Here is a 17,606-nt window from a genome sequence, read left to right as displayed (position 1 = left end):
GGCGATAAGATGGTGGGGCGTCCGCTCCATTGGCCAGAGCATGGGATTTCAAAACTCCCCATACCAGGAGACATCACCACAAATGCGTCCCTGGAAGGTTGGGGAGCCCACACCAGATGTCTACATGCCAGAGCCATGTGGCTGCCAGAGGAGAAGAATCTTCATATCAACATGCTACCGGCAGTGTTCTGGGCCCTCAAGTAATTCCTTCCGTCACTGAAGGGCAAGGTGGTAAAGATCTTCACGGACAACACCACCACCATGTTCCTCATCAGGAAACAAGGGGGCACTCGATTCCCAGTGCTCTCCAAGGAAGCGCAGGACTTGTGACGCTGGTCCATCGGGCAGGGGATGTTCCTCGTCCCCCTTCACCTAGCAGGAGTCAAGAACAGCATTGCAGACTCCCTCAGCAGGGAACTTCGGCAGGATCAGGTGGACCGCCTCTTCGTCCTGTGGGCCAGGCCCCATATCGATCTATTTGCGATGACGGCGAACTCCAAATGCTAGAGGTTTGCCTGCAGATTCCACCAACCGAGGAGCCTGGGGGATGCATTCTCCTTCGCGTGGGAAGGGCTGTTTCTGTATGTGTTTCCTCCGTTCCCTCTCCTGCTATGAGTCATCATCGCACTCCATGTCAAAGTAGGATGATACTCCTGGCCCTGCCATGGTCAAGGCAGATTTGTTATCGGGACCTTCTTAGCCTATCAGCGTCACCTCCGGTCAAGCTGCCAGTGGTTCCGGATCTTCTCACCAGAGAAGGAGGTGCAATCTTTCATTGCAACCCGGGATCGCTGAACTTGAGCGCTTGGCTTTATGCTGACGATACCATCCTGTTGAATTACACGCCAATACTACTTCAACATTCAGTCACAGCACTTACCACCTAGGCATCTCGTAACAATATGAAAATCAACACCACTAAAAGGTTATGATTTTCAGCAAAAGACGTCATGACACTACATTTGGCTGGAAGTTAGAAACTGCGACAATGGAAGTTATCAAATCCTATATTTATCTGGGTATTCAAATGACGGCTTCCTTGAACATCCTTTGTATCTGAAATTACATTGCCTGTAAAGTGATGAAAAGATGGGGAGTAATTAAAAGCTGTATTACCAGAAAGTGGTGACTAGAATATAGAAGGCAAGTGTGAACCCTACAGAACGGGTATTGTACTCTGCATTTTATACACCCTGGAGACTCTCCACACAAACATGGTAAATTGGTTGGAAAAATTATTGCGCTCTATTTTGGGAGTCCTTTAGTCTGTTCCGGTGGAGGCATTGCACTGTGAACTAGGTACCACATCTTTGCGTACCATGTGCCTGATGCGTTGAACTGAATTCTAGATCACCTTGAGGAGGACACGCACAGAAGATATATCTCTCATGCAAATGTTTACTAAGGATAGTGTTCAATACACTCGGAATGCATTACATCAAGACTGGAAAAAAACGATGATTAGCTTCCTGGATGCAATTGATATATTTCCACCGACTATGAGTACTTATCCGTTCTTCTCTAGAGTTTTGAAAAATAAAGCGCTAAAATAGGACCACACCCAATAACTTGGACAGATTACGTTCTAAGAGGTACAAGGAATTCTCCTCCCAGGTCTTTTGCCCCGGCTCACCTTGTTCATACTTACCTGAGCCATGCGGTAGAGATGAAAGATGCTTTTAGTAACATGCGCCTTAACATCCTCCCTACATTGGACTATATTGGAGAATGGAAGGGCATAAAAATTGGAGAGATTGTGTCGCCCCTGCGGGCATGAAATTGAGACACACATATTGACTTGTTGTAATGAGTTGTATGGAATATATAGGACAAGCTATGGAAGATTTGTTGGCACCAACCTAGAACATGAATCGGACAAGTACTGGAGCACCTTGGTTGGAGCTGAGTCTTTGGTTATCAGTGTAGCAGATTTCCATATTTGGAAGGAGTTTATTAGAATTGTTGAGAATATGCGATGAAACTATCGTGGATCCTCCTGTGAATGCATTATGGGGACTGAAGTCCTTTGTACTTTTTTATTTTCACTTGAGAAGTTGTATGTAATCTGTTAAATTAAAATTGGAAAATGTGTTTTTAACTTTATATTTTGATTAATACGTAGTTATGAATTCTATGTATAGTAATTTTAAGATGTATTTTAAAATGTTTATTTTTCTACTCTGTATAGTGTTCAAGGTTGGAAATGACTAACCAATATAACACTTAATAAAACAGTTTCGGAGGGATTGGTTCCTCCGACGTATTCCACATCTATGACGGGTAATCACCACAGCTGTGCTGCTTCGGGAAATTTTCGCTGTCTGCGTCCTGCGTCGATGACGTTGATATGCTGTCTTCGAGGGCCTCCGTCGAGCCAACGTCACCGGATGTTATAAGTAGGACACACAACGCCTGTAGCCTCAGTTGTAGTTTTTTCCCCAGAACGTGTGGCACCAATCTTCTGCCAGAATGACTACAGAAAGCCTTGCGGAAACGAAAGTTGCAATCACAAAAGAAATTCTGTAGAGGGGCAGGTAGGGAGGGAGAGCGATTTGGAATACGTCGTTGGACCATCCCATCGAAAGAACGTTACCAGGTAAGAAAGTAACTTGTTCTTCGAAGAGATTGGTTACTCCAACGTATTCCACATCTATGACAGACCCCCAAAGCAGTACCAAAGTAAGGAGGTGGGAAAAGAATTTAGAATTTTAGAATGCCCAATTAAATTGCAGAATAGAGGACCGCCTTGCTAAAGGCCAAATCTTGCCCATGGATAGAATCCAGGAATTAGTGTTTTACAAAAGTATGGACAGAGGCCCATGTGGCTGCTTCACAAATGTTACGAATGGGAACACCCCTCTGCAGGGCAGCAGAGGCAGCCACACCCCTAGTAGAATGGGCCCGTAATCCTACCGGAGGGTCCTTACCCGCCAAGCGGTAACATTCAGAAATTGTCAAAATAATCCATCTAGATTATCTGCGTCGATGACGTCGATACGCTGTCCTCGAAGGCCTCTGTCGAGCCGACGTCACTGGATGTTATAAGTAGGACGCACAACGCCCGTAGCCTCAGTTCTGGTTTTTCTGCGAACGTGTTTGCTTCAGAGATCTCGGCGCGCCTTGGTTCTTCTGATTCTATTGGTTCTTCGAACTTGGTTTGGGAAATTATCATGTCTTCTTCTCCTACCCCGCGGTTGGGATTCAAGAAGTGTCGGGACTGCGGTTCCAAGATGTCACTTACGGACCCGCACAACGTCTGCCTCTGGTGCCTCGGTGAGGACCACCCCAACGATGACTGTGACGAATGCCAGTCTTTGACGTCAAAGGCCTTGCGGGAGCAAAAGGAGAAGCTGTCGGTAGGTAGGGTTTCCAAGCCCCGAAAGTCGAAATCCAATGGGCTTTCGATTGATGATTCGGGGGGCGACTCTCTGCATCGTCGGCGTAAGTCCAGGGGGTCTCGGTCCCAGAGTGGTTCCCACCATTCCTCTGCCTCTTCGCGGCACTCGCGGAAGCGCTGTCACCGGTCGCCTTCCCCGTCCTCTTCCAAGGACTCCGCCATACGGCGGATAGCTTGTCCTACCAAGCATTCCTCTCCTGCGGAATGGGCCGCATTTCGTAAGGAAATGTTGGCGATTTTCGAGTCTCAGGGCTCCGTTCCGTCTGCGCCTTCGAGAGAAGCCGGCAAGGAACGCGCTAGGGCCACCGTTCGCACGCCTTTGGGCTCGGGCGGTCGGCAAGATCACCGGAAACCTTCCAGGTCCCGGTCGGACAAAGTGGATCGCTCTAGCCATGCCCCCTCCAGCTCCCGGTCCTCGACGCCCTTGAGACCGGTAGAGCCTGTGAGGTCTTCTAAGAAGACGTCGGCGCCATGTCCGTCAAGGGACTCTCTCGAGGCTCCGCCTCAGAGGAAGTCACCAACGCCATCGGCGCAGAGGCCGTCGAAGGACACGCTCGGGGCACCGCCCTCGAGGTCTGTGTGGAAGCCATCGGCACCACGCTCGAGGTCGACGCTGATTTTGTCAACGCCCTCAACGCGTTTTTTGGAGGCTTTACCGGAGGTTCCCTGTGCATCGGTGGAAACTCTGAGGAAGGCCCTGAAGAAGTCGGTAAGGCCTGTATTTGAGCCTTTTTCTGTGCCCTCTTCCAGGGATTTCTTCCAGCCTCTGGATTACATCTCTGAGGTGGATGAAGGGTCTGAGGAAGGTTTGGTTCCTGATGACCTGTTATCTGGTCATAGCCAGTTGGAAGACCTGCATCAGTCTTTGCACAACGCCAGTGGTCTTGATACCTCCCCGGAGGTTGAGTTTGGCAGGCCTGAGCCTGGTACGCATGCTGAATCTTCCTACAGGCGACTCATGTTGAGGGTGACGGAGTACTTGGGGTGGTCTGCGCCACCAGTGGATTTTCTGCAGGATGACCTGACAGATATCCTTGACCAAGGTCCGCCCACTGACCCGGTGCTGCCATTTCATATGGCTTTACAGAGAAGGGTGGCGGCGGCTTGGACTGCTCCGGAGAGTCTCCCAGTTGTAAGCAAGTTGTTGTTACGCTCACCTGGTATCCACAGGGACGCCACCCAGCCGGGTTACTCGCTGGTATGCTTCTCAGCTTTGCCCTGATGTGGTCTGCGGGGAAGGTTCTGCCTGAAAATACAGGAGGACTGTGTTCAAGACTGACCGACTGGGGTAAGTATCCTCCCTCCACCCCCGTATGATTCAGTCCCTCTGGTGCCCTCTTCTCACCTTGTGGTAGAATTAGGCGTGCTCTCCATCCTGCCTTCTTTGCAGGGGCGCGTTGTCTTTCATGGGCGAGTGCAGTCCAGTTACTTCACTGACGCCGGCCCGTTTGATATTGTTCAGGTAGGTCTAGCTTTGTTGCTATCCAGCATGCCTTTCTTTTGTTTAAAATGTCTCTTTTTTCTCCCTTAGGAATGCGGAGCTTCAGCGCGGCGAACTGGCTTGGTTGAGCCCCGCTGGTAAATGATGGCGCATTAAGAGCGCTATGATGCGGTAAGTAAGTGCTATGCCTTTGCTAACCTGTGTTTTCCTTCCTTGTAGGTCGCGGTGTTCTTCAGCGTGAGTGGAATGTCCGGAGTGGTGCCAGCCGAGAGGCGACCAGCCAGGTAAGCCTTTTGAGCAGTTCGTAATTTGTAAATGTCTCTACTGATTTCTTTAATGTTGCCTCTATCTTCCTCTTTCAGGTCGTTCTTTCCAGGAGGCGTGCAGATTTGAGGAAGCTGTTCTCAGTAGCTGTGAGTGTTTAAAGAAGAAGACTGCAGGTAAGATGCTGCTGCTAATGATGTTCCTTTTGTCTCCTTGCAGGTTCTGCTTCTCCGATGTTCGAGGGAATAGCTGGACACAGTGAGCGTCACGTTGCAAGCTGCAAAGTAACGCGAAGCCTGTTGTCTAAATGGCCCCAACAAAATAGTCCAGGTAATGTAGTCCCTATGCTACCACACCCAAAACACTTAGGAACAAAGCTATGTGGATGCCTCCATGTTGGCTGACAATACAATAAAGTAGTTCCCAAGCACATTGTTTTTCACAGTGTATGAGCCTGGCGCCATAGGCGCCAGGACTGGCCCCATGAGGGCTTTTGAAGAGGATGCCAGGCTATAGAGGCCCGAGTCCTGACTCCACCTGGCCAATGGGTTTGCCAGAGGGGGTTTTGGGCAAGGGTCGTTACAGCCGTTGCTGAAAAAATACCGTCCAGCCAGTAGCGATCCCTGCTACTTGGCTATGCACCCCACTCCGGAGAGTTTGGTGGTACAGGCGGCTAGGGCCCCAGCAAAGCAGGCGCCGTACCCAACCATCCCTCCTGATAGGGATGACAAATGTTTTGATGGCTGGGCGAAAAAAGTGTTTTCTTCAGGGGGTATGGCTTTACAGGCAGCCAACTCCGTGTGTGCCTTAGCACGTTTCACTCCCACTCTGTGGAATTGTGTGTCTTTGACGGCTGAACATATTCCAGAAGGGGAGGAACGGGATGGTTTTCTTGCCCTCATTCAGGATTGCAAGGATTCCATGTGTGAATCTGTTCAGTCGGGTCTGGACATGGCAGACTGTCAGCCGGTCCATGGCGGCGAGCACTGTGATGCGCAGATTTGCGTGGTTGCGGAAGTCTGGTTTGCTCCTGACGTACAAGCCCGGCTTCTCAACATGTCCTTTGATGGTGAACATCTTTTTGGCAGTAAGGCTGACACGAGCCTTGAGAGGTTGCAGACCTCCAAAGCTGCAGTGAAGTTGTTGACCGCTGCAGTTCACCAACCACCGCCTTTTCGTCCTAGGGGACAGCAATGGAGGGGAGGTTCCTTTCAATACTACTCTTCCTTTGGTAGATCGAGGGGAGCTGCAAGTCAAAGGGGCCACAGTAGGAGTACCAGAGGTGGAAAACAAGGTACTTGAGGTGCCAAGGCTGCTCGAGCTGTTGCCTCTTTGCCCTCAGGCACTGCTGCAGCTGCTTCAGCTCAGTCATGAGGCCATGTGCCATGGTTCGGCGGTTGGGGGAAGGCTGGCGCAGCATCTTGTCGAATGGCATGCCATTACTTCAGATGTGTGGGTTCTGGAGATCATAGCCCACGTCTACTTTCTTCGTTTCCAGCAGAGACTTTACGACAATCCACCAGTGAATCTCTCTTTGAAGAGCCTGGATCCGCTCCTTGCGCAGGAAATCAAATCCCTGCTGGAGAAAGGCGCCATAGAACTGGTGCCTGTAGCGGAGAGGAACAAGGGATGGTATTCCACATATTTTTTGATCCTGAAAAAAGACGGGGGATTGAGACCCATCATGGACATGTGTGGTTTGAACAAGCTCCTCAGGAAGGACAAGTTCAAGATGGTTACTCTCTCTAAAGTCCTCCAGGCCCTTCAACTTCAGGACTGGTTGGTGTCTCCAGACCTCAAGGATGCTTACTTTCATGTGCCGATTCATCCCGAGCACAAGAAGTACCTAAGGTTTGCGGTTGGCGACTCGCATTTTCAGTTTCGGGTCCTGCCGTTCGTATTGACCTCCGCCCCGAGCGTCTTCACCAAGCTCATGGTGGTGGCAGCGTATCTCAGGAAAGGGGGGATTAACGTCTACCCCTACCTGGACGATTGGTTGATCAGGGTGCGCTCTCCCGAGCAAGTCCTGGATCATCTGTCAGTCACCTGCCACTCCCTTCACAGGCTGGGCTTCTCCCTCAACTTAAAGAAGTCCCACTTGACACCTACCCAGAGGGCCCAGTACATCGGAGCAGTGCTCGACACATCCTTGGGGCTGTGTTTTCCTCCCCAGGTGAGGGCTCATCACATTCTGCAGATGGTGAACAAGTTTCAACGTGCCCAGAGTCACCCGGCATTAGAGTTCTTGAGGTTGCTCGGCCTCATGGCATCCTGCAGTCTCCTGGTGTCAGAGGCCAAGCTGCGGATGAGATCTCTGCAGTGGGCTCTCAAGATGCAGTGGTCACAGTCCTCCGGCAGGATGTCGGATCCCATTGAGGTGCGGCCCTCGGTCGCCCAGGATCTTCTATGGTGGGCCATCGAAGGCAATCTGATGAAGGGGGCTCCATTTTGGCTACCCTGGCCGGAGGTGACGATCGTGACGGACGCATCCCTCACGGGATGGGGAGCACATGCCAACGAGTTGACAGTCAACGGTCGTTGGTCTCTGTCGGAGTCCAGACTCCATATCAATCTGTTGGAGCTGAGGGCCGTCAGGCTAGCCCTGAAGGCTTTTCTGCCATCTGTGCGGGGAAGACTGTCCTGATTCTGATGGACAATACAGTGGCCATGCACTTCCTCAACAAAAAGGGGGGGGCAGGGTCTCTCCCTCTGTGCAGAGAGGCGATGCAGCTCTGTTTCTGGGCCATCCAGCAGGAAATTTCGATCTCGGCAGTTCATCTGACCGGAGACGAAAATGCGGCGGCGGACGCTCTGAGTAGGCAGAGCACGGTCTCTCACAAGTGGGAGCTGGCTCAGGAGATTCTCCTGGAGATCTTAGCCCTTTGGGGGACCTCACAAGTGGATCTCTTCGCCACCAGTGTCAACCGGAAGTGCGAAAGTTTCTGCTCACAGGAATTTCCTCCAAAAGGAGCCTTAAGGGACGCGTTCATGGTGGAGTGGTCCTTCCCACTGCTGTACGCGTTTCCTCCAGTCTCCGTCATTCCGCAAGTGCTGCAGAGGTTATGGAGGTTCAGTTCCTGAATGATACTCATTGCTCCAGCATGGGCCAGGAGAACGTGGTACCCGGACCTTCTCGACATGTCCATCTGCCCTCCACGCCGTCTTCCCTACCGAGACGATCTGCTCTCACTGGAGGGGGGGTCAGGTTCTCCATCCAGAGGTCAAGTCCCTCAACCTTCATGCTTGGCTTCTGAAAGGTTGAGCTATAAGGATTGGGTCCTCCCTGAAGACGTGATGGAGGTGTTGCTTTCGGCCAGAAGTCCCTGTACCGTTGCCGTTGGAGAAAGTTCTACGACTGGTGCAGGGTTAAGAATGTGGATCCTTTTTCATGTGCCATTCCTGTGGTTCTGTCTCTTTTGCTTTTGTTAGCCCACAAGGGCCTGCAAGTGGGTGCCATTAAAGATTACCTGGCGGCGCTGTCCATATTTAAGCACTCGTCTGAGGAGTGTTTTTTTTTTATTTCTCAGTTTCTGAAAGATCTTACTAATGTGTTCCCACTGTCTCCTTTCCAGGTGCCCGGTTGGGATTTGAACCTGGTTCTAAAATTCCTCATGCGAGCTCAGTTTGAGCCTTTACATTCTTGCCCTTTGAGACTGTTGACCTTGAAAACTGTATTTTTAGTTGCGGTTACTTCCGCTCGCAGAGTGAGTGAGTTGCAGGCACTTTCCGTTAAGCCACCCTTCACAGTGTTCCATAAGGACAGGGTTGTCCTTAGGGTTCGTCCTCCTTTTCTTCCGAAAGTTGTGTCGGAATTCCATTTAAGCCAGAAGGTCATTCTTCCGGCATTCTATCCTCTTTCGCATCCTGGTAAGGAAGAGGAGAGGCTCCATAGGTTGGATCCTAGGAGAGCTTTAAGTTTCTACATCTCACGCATGTCCCGGGTCAGAGTGGATGATCAGCTCTTTGTAGGATACGCTGGAAGGCGTTTGGGACCAGCTGTTACTAAACAGACTTTGTCTAGATGGATTATCTTGACAATTTCTGAATGTTACCACTTGGCGGGTAAGGACCCTCCGGTAGGCTTATGGGCCCATTCTACTAGAGGTGTGGCTGCCTCTGCTGCCCTGCAGAGGGGTGTTCCCATTCGTAACATTTGTGAAGCAGCCACATGGGCCTCTGTCCATACATTTGTAAAACACTAATCCCTGGATTCTATCCATGGGCAAGATTTGGCCTTTGGCAAGGCGGTCCTCTATTCTGCAATTTAATTGGGCATTCTAAAATTCTAAATTCTTTAACCACCTCCTTACGTTGGTACTGCTTTGGGAGTCTGTCATAGATGTGGAATACGTCGGAGGAACCAATCTCTTCGAAGAACAAGTTACTTTCTTACCTGGTAACGTTCTTTCGATGGGATGTTCTGAAAACATATTCCACATCGCTCCCTCCCTACCTGCCCTTCTACAGAATTTCTTATGCGATTGCAGCTTTCGTTTCCGAAAGGCTTTCTGTAATCATTCTGGCAGAAGATTGGTGCCACACGTTCTGGGGAAAAAACTACAACTGAGGCTACGGGCGTCGTGCGTCCTACTTATAACATCCGGTGACGTCGGCTCGACGGAGGCCCTCGAGGACAGCGTATCAACGTCATCGACGCAGGACACAGACGGCGAAAATTTCCCAAAGCAGCACAGCTGTGGCGATTACCTGTCATAGATGTGTAATATGTCGTCGGAACATCCCATCGAAAGTACGTTACCAGGAAAGAAAGTAACTTGTTCTTTTTTTAACTTTTCCATTTTCTCAAGATTTATTTTTGGTCTTGTCAGAGCTCTGTATAGGTTCCATGTGTTAAAATCGCGGCAAAAATTTGCTGTGGTTACAAAATATTGTGGCAAAAATGCTGTGGTTTTAGCGCTGCAATCCATGTAAAGAATGCGGGGGACACCCTCGCAACCCCTGGACCCATTATACCATTTAAGGAGTGCGGGGGACACACCAGCATCCCCCGCTCCCCTTAAATGGTATAATGGGGCATACCTGTACCGGGTCAAACCACAGCATTTTTGGCGCAAATTTTTGTATAGGCGACATTTTTGCCACGATTTTATCACTGCATGCCTCTGTATAACCAGTAAGAAACAGCTTTTTAAATGTTGCATCTCTTAATTGCACATGTGATCTACTGTACTAGTGATATCATTGCTAATGTCTCAATTGATGTAATTTGTGGTGTCATGAGTTTGCTTGGGGGCTGCATAATTCATGGGGCGACCTTGCCTAGCCTAGCAGTGTGGTCTAGAAGATTACCATTGTTGGCATGGCTTAGATGGACTTGCAAATGGTTAAGTCCTTCTGCAATGCCACACATGTCAAAACATTATGGATGGAAAGCTATCCATTGGAACAGCGAATAATTATCATTGAAAGCTTTCCCTTCAATACTTCATTTTATTAACACTTCACATCTTGATTCATGTAGCTGCTTCATTTGAATAGTATTCTGTCATTCATTTACAGATGAGGAAATCTGATATTAACGTAGTCACAGGTTTGACACATCGACCTTGGTCCTTTAGCCATTTTGGAGATGGTAAGCCTCGCTTTAACTCTGCTTGGAAGCACTACCTCTACATGTCTTTGGACGTTGTGATGGACTGGAGTTTGCACAATATCCTGTGGAACTTGTGTGGGATTTCAGCTTTTCTAATGCAGAAGAGTTTTATATCAGAGTGAGTATTTTGAGCATAAAATGTAAAATTACTCTGTTATTTTTATCGGGCGATCTTAACTTTTTTGTATATGAATTGCTCTCATGGGCCTGGTCTTGTACAAACCACAGAAAACATCAGTCTATATTTTCAAGAACCCTGGGCTTGAGAAGATAAAATGACAGATTTACAGTTGGGAGTCAGAGTACCAATGGTGACCTCTCTACATGTTTCGTACTAATATTCCCTGTAGACTTACACTAATTCAGATATAAATGGTATTTTGACCAGCCAAATTGTATCTCTTGAATCATAACTAATTTATCATTCGCTGTTCAACCACCACAGCGGTAATCTTGCTTGGATTCTATTTGGGAGATAATAATTTGCATAGACTTAGTGCATGGGATATTGTTACTTAGTGCATGGGATATTATTACTTAGTGCATGGGATATTATTACTTAGTGCATGGGATATTGTTACTTGGGATTTCAATGTCCAACAGTTTTAGTTTTTAAGCTCCAATGATATACATAAGAGATTTTAAGGATTGATTTACTCCTAATCTTAATTTTGAGGCAGTAAGAAGGGTACAGAAATGACTGCTTTGCATTGAAAACATTTTAAATGATCCAGTGGTCATTTAGCCAGTGATGTTCCTGGTAATTCCGCCCATTGGTCTTGAGGATCAAAATCCATTTTAATAGGAAAAACGTAAGTGTAGAGATGTAGCATTGGTCATTTTCAATCTGAAATGGGGAACTGGGCCTGAAACCCCGGGAGAGCACAAGCCATATGTAATGGTTTCCTTGTCACCCTGGAGCATCCCATGTTCTTCATAATAAACTGTTTTTGTTCTGTTTAGTTTTATTTGGCTGCTCTTGATAAAAGGAAGATCCAGCGAGAAAGAGGAGACAGAATCAAGAGATTGGGGAATCTAGAAATGATATGGTGGAGACTAGGGATTTGAGTACCAGAACATGGACAAGTTTGACACGAGGAAAGGCTTGGACAAGATTCAACTTCTATAGCCTTGGGAAACATGCCCAAAATCTGGTCCCCGAAAGAAAAAGCCTTAATTCACCTAGCAAGATGTCAAGAATTGCATCACTGATTCAGGAGTATAATTTTGAGGTATCCAGTAATATGGTCGCCGAGAAATTGCTGTTTTTACAAAGAATCGTGGCAAAAAGGCTGTGATCTGACCTGGTAAAAGTGTTTCCATTATACCATGATAGGGTTGCGGGGGTGTCCCCTGTTTCCCTTGTGCAGTATAATGGGTCCGGCAGTTGCCAGGGTGTCCCCTGCATCCGTTACATGGATTACGGCGGCCATACCACAGCCTTTATGCCGCAATTTCTTTAAAACAGCCATTTTCGTAGTGACTTCATTACATGGAACCAATCTTGGAATAGTGTACCCAGGTGGACAGATTCTTACTAGGTAAAGCAAGGGAGGCTGAAAGGTAGACATTACCAAACACTGTACTAATAACCAGCAAAGCAATAACGAAAAACATTACTGGTTCACACAAATTCTCCAGTCATAGACACAATAGAGGACAATGCTTGCTGGCTTGATTAAGGGTACTTTGGGCGAACAAGTCTTCATTTTTTGCACCGAATAAGGGCCAGGGAGGATTTCTACATGATATCTGGAGGTTCTAAAGAGTTTCGGGCAAATTACTGTGGAGGAGGAGGAGTGGGAGGGGTCAACCATATTTTATTATATAGTGGTTAATTCCACCAGAGAAGCCAATCTAGGTCATATGTAATGTCTCAAAAAGAGTTGTACGGTAGACCCTATCCATTAACGTTTAACAGTTCTACTTGACGTAATGGCACATTTTTTTTTTCAGGTTCATTCAGAAGCATTTAAAATCTTGTTTTTAGGTATAACCAGTAAAATGAGTTAAGTGAATGTTGCACTTTCCTAAGCTTTAGTAATAGCATATTTCTTGTAGTTTCTGCGCATTCATTTGTTCATGATCTCCACCTTTGCTTTATATTCCACATCCACACTATAATTGCACCTGGCCTTTAGAAACTCCCATCCACATCTTTTATGCTGCCATTCTGAGCCCCTTCACCCCCCCCGCCCCCTTCAAACCCCCTCTGCAGAACCTCCTCCTCCTTCCGATGCGCCTGTGCAGCAGCTGTAATTCTAAACCTGCAGGCACTGGGCCCGCTCTTTTTCTGCTACCTACAACTGTCTCATTCGCCAGTAGCCTGTTTTCAGTCATTAGGGCTACCCCCACCACCCCTATTCGCTTCTTTGTACGACAATATTAACCCACTACTGTCCTACTGTTCCTCATTATGAAACAACTATGATGGAGGTCTTTTTAAGTTTTTCACATACATATTGTACTCATTTGTGTGACATGTTCAGGGGTCTGATCGGTCAAGGGCCCAAGCAGCCCCCCTACCCCCCGCAATCAACCTGGGATAGGCAGCCTTCCAGAGCAGCACCAGAGTCGGGCCTACCCCAGAGGTGGTGTGGGATAGGTGAGGGGATCCTGTATGCGCATTGGTGCCCCCTCCATGCCTATCGGCCTCTGTCCTGGCCACGTCTCTTTCAGATGCTTTTTGAGCCACTATAACTACCAGAATGCGCCAGAATCCTCAGACCAATGGGTTGGATAATGGTTCCTGGTAGGCAGTAGCGACGGGAGAAAAACTTCAAGCACAGCAATGCACCTGTGCCCAACAGACCGGACCTGCCCTGGAACCCGTGGAACAAATTAGTTGCCCAAATTGAAATAGACTGGGCTTCCACATTCAGGAGCAGGAGAGACACAGCAAACCATAGCCTGGCTACAGGGGAACAATGAGACTGCTCAGAAATGGGGAAGATTTAGGAACAACCCTTAAGCCCTGTTGGACCAGTGACTGAAGCGGCGACGGAGAACAAACACCCACACTGACCGCATTGGCCACAAGACAAAGATGGAGGCTGAAAAGGGTAAAGGGCTGAATGCTCTCGGGAACAACTGCAGGGGAAATCCCATTGCACAAATGGATAGCACAGAGTTTGGCCGAGGGAAACTGGTGAGTTGCTTAACCAATGGGAAGTGAGGGAAGCTTCTAGGCAGGAAGTCTAGGGCTATCAAAAGCCAGCAGTCGTCTATTTGCCATCTGGTGTTTGGGTGCAGGAGGACTTGGAGGAGACCTTTGGGATGTTTGGAGAGAATCAAGATCCGGTGTGGAGGCTGACCCTGACACCAGTTAAGTTTGAGTTAGAGACAGTCATTTTGGAGGGAGATCAGGAGTGGGTTGAGCGGAGTGAGTAACTGAGTCTGGCAGGTGGAGGAGGGTAGAGGCAGGGCTAGTGAAAAAGATCAGGATATTGTGAGACCTATTCTTCTCTTGCACTGTTTTTGTAAATTTGGTTTCCACTGCATGGGATTAAGTCTCCTTCCGAAAGAGATGCATTTATTTTGTGCCTAAGATGGGTCCTTTGCTGTTGAGAGCAACACGTTTTTAGAAGTATTTTGTCCACTCTACAAGGAGATATTAGGCCCATTATAATTATTTTCAATATCTTTCCTTGGGACAATTATGTGAATGAGTTAGAGCATCTTGGATACAGCAGCTTTTCATAGACGCCTTTCTGGTGGGCGAATACCATTACCATGGGGCTTCTCATAACTGTGTGATCATAGGCAAGAGCGTGTCTGAAACAAAAGTGGATTATGTTGTGGTGGAAGTCTACTGGCACGCTGCAGAAGTAGACCACATAGTGTATTTTGAGCTCCAAATGGCAACAGCAATGTGCTATGTGATTCTTTTGGTGATGGATCCAATGCCTGGCACTGCATTTAGAGACACTGTAGTGCGCAAGATCCTGAACGCACCACTTCGACTCTAGGTCTGGATGGAATGCATTTTCAAATTTAGTCTGTATCAACAAGCCCACATTTCGATAATTAACTAGCAATTGAAAGGGAAGCAAGCTGGTTACCCTTGAATTGTCTGTGGGTTCAACTTCTGGTAGTGTTGTGCTGCTAATAAAACTCTGGCGCTCACGTTGTGGGGATGTTGTCTGGCTGTGTAAACCTTAGCCAAGTATGCATCTACAAAAAGCAGTGGGATATTTTAGCTTGGAGCCCCCCATATGACAGGTGTTGATGGTAAGACCTGTTGGTGAGCTAGATGGGAACTGACTGAAAAGTTAAGAGGGGGTGAGGGCATAGTAGCACACCACATTCCCCCTCGTTCTCGCTGCACCTCTTCTCTGGCTCTGTTTATGCAGATAGTCTGTGTCTGAAATGCATTGCGCTGAAGTCGTACTAGGAGGATTATCGCTGTAAAAATCCAATTCTTTTGACCGAGCTTCAAAGGGTTGTCTGAGGGAAATGTTGTTTAACTGGGAGCAGTAGTTTAGCAATGTGAGCCAAGAATAAAGTTAGGTTTAGTGCAAAGTTCTAAAACCTCAGTAAGGATCTGCACAGGGACTTTAAAGGGCATTTGAAGGTGTTTTGTTCCACTTTACTTATTCATTTGTCACAGCTTAGTGGCAGTTAACAGAGCAGTTCGGTTAGGTGTTTGTAATTATAGTTGCATTTGTAAGTGCTTATGTTTTAGTTAGGGATTTTGTTGGATTTACAAGAAACAGACACCATTAATTATGTTTCACCTTACTTTTCCTTGAAAGAAGTATTCCTTCCAGAATTATTTGTTTATTGCATATCACCTGAAACTAATGGAATAGGACAACATGTCCGAATAAAAATGACCAACCTCACCAAAAGACCTAAAACACACACCACGAAATGTTAACTACCAAAAGTTCGAACTTTTTGTGGCGTGCTTAGATCTTTTGGTGAGGTCATTTAAAAATGTTTTTTTTTTAAATGATGTGGGGGTGTCCTCCGCAACACCCTGCTCACTACACTCTACAGTATAGTGAGCAGGGGTTGCAGGGGACACCCCAGCAGCACACCCAACGGAAGAAGAAAAGAAAAACAGGGGCTGCGCGGGTGTCCCCCCGCAACACCCTGCTCACTACACTCTACAGTATAGTGAGCAGGGGTTGCGGGGGACACCCCTGCAGCACACCCGACAGAAGAAGAAAAAAAAAACAGGGGCTGCGGGGTGTCCCCGCAACACCCTGCTCACTATACTAAACAGTATAGTGAGCAGGGGAAACCCCTGCAGCTGCCCAAAAGAAAAAAAAGAAAAGGACCCTGCAGCGCCGGTTCCCGATCACGGAAGTGAAAGGGAACTGGCGCCACAGGGACACAGCGTGAAGGAAGGAAAGGTAAGTAGGGTGGTTGGGGGTGTGTGTTGGGTGTGGGTGGGGTGTATGTATGTGTGATTTTGTATTGGATGTTCGCATGGGAAATGTACGAACATTTGTAGTGCGAACATTTCCATCGCAGATTTTTCCGCCGCAGAAATTTCACGCAGATCCAAACTAATGGAGCATCTTTTACTGAACTGTGCCCTAGTGTCAGTAGTTTGTGACCCATCTTCAAAGCTTAATTGAAACCTACACAGTACATCATTGTGTGTCTGCTGTTCGCTTCCTCCACAGACCACTTCCAACTCGCCCACGGCGGGAGCACAATATGTCAATGCTTTGGACAAGCCTCTGTGCTGTGAGACCACTCTGGGGGTGATTGGCACAGTATAAATACTCAGTATGGAAAACAGCCAGCCGTTTTGCAAACGATTGCAATGGTCGACTTGACTTAGGTCTGCAATGCTGAATTCTGTTTTCTTTGTATTACAGTAATTGCCTATTGGTAAATCTCTACTTGACTAGGAAGTAGCTTTCCCTTTAACCAAAGTAATAGAATGTAGCTCAGCTGCTAGGGAAATTAGCAAGCAGACAATATTTCACAAAGAAACCGGAGAAAAGTGACAGTCCTCCCTGCATTTCCCATTGGTGGGAGGTTTCTGAGAGGTCTGATACTTTGCTTTCAAAGCTCTTACAATTCAGCGTGTCTTTCATGTTTCAGATCCAGCATATTGTGTTTGTCCAACTGATTGTGTAAATGTTTTAAAAGGCAATTTAAAAGATGCCCAATTTAGTTGGTTGATTAATATGCTGTAAATTCATTAATATAGCATAAATATCTGCACCAGCCTAAATCTCTATAATCATACCTGCATCATATGCAATCTGTAAACATGTAAGTTGAAAAAATAAGGCTTAAGCACCACCTGTAAGCAAAAACGATTGCTTTTGTAGTACAGCTAGGAGTGAAATGACATGTAAGGGGGAGACGCAGCTTGTGGGTGTTATTTATGGACCGTGGCCATTCCAAGCCACTACCTGCCCCTCCCTGCCCCAAGCAACTCCTTCTGGGATCTCTTTCAGCTCTCCCAAGCAGTAACATCAAGTGTTGTCCTGCCATTGTTATTTCTAAGCGGTCTGCAAAGATTTAATGGCTCAGTTACCTAAATGTGATAGTGGTGTAATACAAATATCTTAACCAAGTGTGCCTTCTGGCACTTTAGTTATATCTGGTCCATGCCCTCAAGTCCTATGAAAAACAAGCATTTGTGAAACCAACAGTTGCCATTCTGACCTAAATGCCAAAACTGTTTCCAATGCTGCTACTGGTTGAGGATCTCCTGCTTCAGCAGTTTAACTTTCCTGTCCCTAAGTACCATGAACTCTGGGTTACCATGTCGTTTCCCTAACAAATAGTACTTCATCAATCAGTGGGTATATTTTTCTTGTACTGGATGGTGTGAAAAGGGCATGTCCATGTGGTCCCATCCTGTTCGAACATTGTTATTTGGATATTGGCTTTCAAAGCTAAGGCACGTGGGTGACTGC

The 17,606-nt window shown here is 47.4% G+C and overlaps 1 protein-coding gene across 2 annotated transcripts in view; it reads left to right on the top strand.

Annotated features, from left to right (window-relative positions):
• Positions 1-17,606, top strand: part of GDE1 (glycerophosphodiester phosphodiesterase 1) — a 229,633-nt gene that overhangs the window by 174,149 nt on the left and 37,878 nt on the right. For both annotated transcript variants that reach the window (XR_011303205.1, XM_069647147.1), the window contains exon 5: positions 10,623-10,834. Coding sequence is in view for 1 of the 2 variants with exons in the window: in XM_069647147.1 (XP_069503248.1) it covers positions 10,623-10,834 (212 nt within the window). In the remaining variant the exon portion in view is untranslated. The remainder of the gene's footprint in view (positions 1-10,622; positions 10,835-17,606) is intronic.

This window comes from Ambystoma mexicanum, chromosome 2q (genome assembly GCF_040938575.1).
Source record: "Ambystoma mexicanum isolate Mex_15411 chromosome 2q, UKY_AmexF1_1, whole genome shotgun sequence".
Taxonomy (NCBI): Eukaryota; Metazoa; Chordata; class Amphibia; order Caudata; family Ambystomatidae; genus Ambystoma; species Ambystoma mexicanum.
This window is presented reverse-complemented; position numbering and strand designations above follow the sequence as displayed.